Source organism: Siphateles boraxobius, unplaced genomic scaffold, assembly GCF_051911475.1.
Source record: "Siphateles boraxobius isolate OS27281-9 unplaced genomic scaffold, OSU_SipBor_1 48, whole genome shotgun sequence".
NCBI classification, from domain to species: Eukaryota; Metazoa; Chordata; class Actinopteri; order Cypriniformes; family Leuciscidae; genus Siphateles; species Siphateles boraxobius.
Window position 1 is genome coordinate 1,855,001 of NW_027509119.1, and position 5,000 is coordinate 1,860,000.

General features: G+C 37.4%; 1 protein-coding gene across 1 annotated transcript in view; it reads left to right on the forward strand.

The window, feature by feature from the left end:
* ctu2 (cytosolic thiouridylase subunit 2 homolog (S. pombe)) overlaps positions 1–5,000 on the forward strand; it is a 28,654-nt gene that overhangs the window by 15,006 nt on the left and 8,648 nt on the right. The window contains exon 8 of the mRNA XM_077201561.1: positions 4,593–4,728. Coding sequence (XP_077057676.1) covers positions 4,593–4,728 — 136 coding nt within the window. The remainder of the gene's footprint in view (positions 1–4,592; positions 4,729–5,000) is intronic.

A 5,000-nucleotide genomic window follows, 5' to 3' on the forward strand; every position in this document is an offset into this window, starting at 1 on the left:
GCCGGTGTTGAGACGAGTTGTTGAGGATCAGTGCCGTCCACCATAGAGGGTCCATATCGCCGGTGTTGAGTCGTCTCTTCACAGGCTTTGTGATTGGCGTATCTGAAGTCTCCGTGAAAGGCTGGATACAAACTGGAGCTGACGAACGCCGTTTTTCTCGGGACTCGCGTCCCGAGATAACAGCAGAAAAGCAAAAAGGGAAAATAATTAGCGTAGCTGCTGTTCATAATGATTTCCATAACACGGGCGTAAATGATAAAAAACATGAAGACAGTGATTCTTGCGTCCCAGAGTCACCCCCCTCCGTCCCCCACTCAACTCAGCCCTGCTTACTGACCTCTACATCCCTCCTGCTGCTGAGACCCAACCACAATCTCACAATCTCTCCGCAACCCAACCATACGCGCCGACCCGTTTGACTAAGGCTGTCGAGCCCCACTGTCGTCGTTAATGCAGGTTCAGTGGCAACGGTTCCGTATGGCATACCAACTACCGCAAAACACAATATCTACCCAACCACCCGTCATTCACGCAATATACACAGGAACGTAATGACTGTAAATACTATGCAACTTATACAAATAACCTACAGACTCTTCAAGTTTTATAATATTAAATGCATTTGATCTGATTCAGCAGTGGTATAAAAGGTAAGCATTATGTAAATGCTTGGCTAAAGAGATGCGTCTTTAATCTAGTTTTAAACTGGGACAGCGAGTCAGAGCTTCGAACAATATCAGGAAGGCTATTCCAGAGTTTTGGAGCTAAATGTGAGAACGCCCTTCCTCCTTTAGTGGACTTAGATATCCTAGGAATGACCAGAAGCCTCGAATTTAGTGATCTTAAAGAGCGCGATGGATTGTAGGGCGATAGAAGGTCCATTAAATACACAGGAGCTAAACCATTTAGGGCTTTATAGGTCAGTAATAGTACTTTGTAATTGATACGGAACTTGATAGGTAACCAGTGTAGAGATGATAAAATTGGTGTTATATGATCATATTTTCTTGACCTAGTAAGAACTCTAGCAGCTGCATTTTGCACTAACTGTAGCTTGTTTATTGAGGATGCAGGACAGCCAGCTAATATAGCATTACAATAATCTAGTCTCGAGGTCATGAATGCATGAACTAACTTTTCTGCATCAGAAACAGATAGCATGTTACGTAGCTTTGTAATGTTTCTAAGGTGGAAAAAGGCTGTTCTTGTAACATATGAAATATGATTTTCGAAAGACAAGTTGCGGTCTAGTATAACACCCAGGTCTTTTACTGTAGTGGATAAAGTAACTGGACATCCTTCTATATTAAAGTTGTATTGTAAGTGAGTTTGTGGGTAGTTTTTTGGACCAATAAGTAATACCTCCGTTTTATCTGAATTTAGTACGGGGAAATTACGCGTCATCCAGCATTTTATATCTTTGAGACACTCTGTCAAATTTGATAAGTTAGTGTTTTCATCTGGCCGTGATGAAATATATAATTGAGTGTCATCAGCATAACAGTGGAAATTAATTGCATGTTTTCTTATAATATTACCAAGTGGGAGCATATATATTGAGAATAGCAGAGGGGCTAACACCGATCCTTGCGGCACTCCATAGTCTACTGACGTTATCTTTGATTTTTCCCCATTTAAACAGACAAAATGATAACGGTCTGATAAGTACGATCTAAACCAGTTTAATGCCTGTCCCTGAACACCAGTGTAGTTTTGTAGTAGATCCAAGAGTATTTTATGATCGATAGTGTCGAACGCAGCGCTTAGATCGAGTAGAACTAGTATTGAGATACAGCCTTGGTCAGAAGCTAAAAGTAAATTATTTGTAATTTTAACTAGCGCAGTTTCTGTGCTATGATGCGGTCTGAATCCTGACTGGAATTTTTCATATATCTCATTTTCTTGCAAGAAAGAGCACAATTGAGCGGACACAATTTTTTCTAGTATTTTAGACATAAATGGAAGATTTGAAATGGGTCTGTAATTTGCTAAGTTATTTGGATCTAATTGCGGTTTCTTAATGAGAGGTTTTATTACTGCCAGCTTGAATATTCTTGGAACATGACCTAAAAATAAAGACGAGTTAATAATATTGAGAAGAGGCTCTTCCACTACAGGTAACACTTCTTTCAGTAGTTTAGTGGGTATTGGATCTAATAAACATGTTGTTGGTTTCGATGCAATGATAAGTTTATTTATCTCTTCCTGTCCTATAGTTGTAAAGCGGTGTAGTTGTTCCAGAGGGGCGATAATTGAGGCTGAATCATAAGACACCATAAAAGAGTGTACATTTACAATTGTGTTACGGATGCTTTCTATTTTCTCATTAAAGTAGTTCATAAAATCATTACTACTATACTGTAACGGAATATTTTGCTCTGGTGATGTCTGTATATTTGTTAGTCTAGCCACGGTGTTAAATAAAAACCTTGGATTATTTTGGTTATTTTCTATTAGTTTGTGGAGATGCTCAGCCCTGGCTGCTTTTAGAGCCTTTTTATAACGTGACATACTGTCTTTCCACGCGAATCTAAAGACCTCTAAATTAGTTTGTTTCCATTTACGCTCTAAGTTACGAGTTTCTCTCTTGATAACATGCGTAGCACTGTTGTACCAAGGTGCTTTAGTTTTCTCTCTAACCTTTTTTAATCTAATTGGTGCAACAATATCTAGTGTACTAGAGAACATGGTGCTCAAACTGCTAGTCATTTCCTCTAGTTCATCTGTTTGTTTGGGTGCACTGCGCAGCTGAGATAGATCAGGTAAGCTATTTGAGAATCTATCTATAGTGGTTGGAACGATTGTTCTGCCTGGTCGATAACGTGGCGCAACATGACAAATTTCAGCAGTACGTATTATACAAGTTACCATGTGATGATCAGTGAGATCGTCACTTTGCGGTATAATATTTATATCAGTTGGATTGGTTCCATATGATATAATTAAGTCTAGTGTATGATTTAGACGATGAGTGGGACCACTGACGTTTTGCTTGACCCCAAAAGAGTTTAATAAATCTGTAAACGCAGTCCCTAACGCATCATTTGTGTTATCTACGTGTATGTTAAAATCTCCAACAATTATTGCTTTATCGGTATTGACCAATAGATCTGAGAGAAAGTATGCAAACTCTTTTAGGAAGTCAGCATAGGGCCCTGGAGGTCTATATACAGTAGCCAAGGCTAGAGATAATAGGGATTTCTTTCTTACATCTAAGAGCGTAATATTTAGTACAAGTACTTCAAATGAATTAAACCTGTGACCTGTTTCCTGAATAACATTAAGAATATCTCTATAGATTGTTGCAACACCGCCGCCACGACCGATCAGACGGGGCTCATGCTTATAACAGTATCCTGGTGGAGTAGACTCATTTAGACCGAAATAATCATTTGGTTTAAGCCAGGTTTCAGTAAGGCAAAGTACATCGAAACTGTTATCTGTGACCATTTCATTTACAATAACCGCCTTAGGTGTGAGCGATCTAATGTTTAGAAGACCTAGTTTTAGAAATTGTTTTTGTTCACTGATATTTAGATTTTCAGGTTTAATTACAATAAGATTTTCCCTAGATCCTACAGTAGATTTATTATATGGCCTCACTAAACGAGGAATAGACACAGTTTCTATATAATGTTCTACACTACTTATTTCAATTTCAAAAGGTGATAAATAATGGATTATTTCCTTTATTATTGTTATTATTATTGCGTACTGTTCAACATGATGGTTTTGAGTTGCTTGTAATATGATTGGAATCACTTCAAAAAAGAAAATTACAATAAAGTGCAACATGTGCAAGTCTGTCATACAGACTAGATACAATTATAATCAGAACATCTTAATATTAATTCTGTACTTGAGACATGGATTTTTAATAGTGAGGCTTTTGTTTTTGTAATCAGGCTCTCAAAAATTAAATAAATTTGTATGTAGAATTATTGGCCAATATATCAGTTATCGGCTTTCAAATATAAAGAATCATCGTTTTTCAAATATAAAGAATTATCGTTTCTTTTAAATATAAAAAAATATCGACTTTCAAATATAAAGAATTATCGCTTTTCAAATATAAATAATTATTGTTTTTCAAATATGAAGAATTATCGGTTATCGGCTTTCATATATAAAGCATTATCGGCTATCGGCTTCAAATATAAAGAGTTATCGGTTTTCTGCTTTAAATATAAAGAATTATCGGTTATCGGCTTCAAATATAAAGAGTTATCGGTTTTCTGCTTTAAATATAAAGAATTATCGGTTATCGGCTTCAAATATAAAGAATTATCGGTTATCGGCTTTCAAATATAAAGAGTTATTGGTTATCGGGCAACATTTTTCATATCGGTGCATCCCTAATAGTTCAGTTTCGATTCCCTGCTATTCTCTTTGAATCGCTAATACTTAACGTGCAACAAAGACAACGCAAAACTAAAGTGTCAACTTATTAACGATAATAACCCTGATGGTCATTACTGAATGCCACCATTGACCTCAAACACATGGGAATGTCTCTGAACCAATATAATCAAGAGTTCAGCTTGGCCCTAGTGTGAAGAGTTGAGTGTGTGTGTGTGTGTGTATCGGTACAGGCAGCACCTGATTCTGCACGTCGCCCGTGAGAACAGCTTCTCGAAGGTCATGATGGGGGAAAACTGCTCTCGACTGGCTGTGAAACTGCTGAGTAACATCGCTCTGGGTCGCGGAGCAGCGCTGGCTTCAGACACGGTGAGGAACGCCTGTCACACCACTAAAACAAGCCCACGGTTCCTCATGCAGACCTTAGAGCTGCGACAGCAATATATGAATGCTTGCATGATTAGTCATAATCATTTATGGGTAACATTTTATAATACTGTTCCTTCATTAATGAATAACTCCACAGGAACAAATGTGACCCTGGACCACAAAACCAGTCACAAGGGTAATTTTTTTATTTTTTTTATTAAGATGTATACATCATCAAAGCTGAATAAATAAGCTTTTCATTGATTTATTGT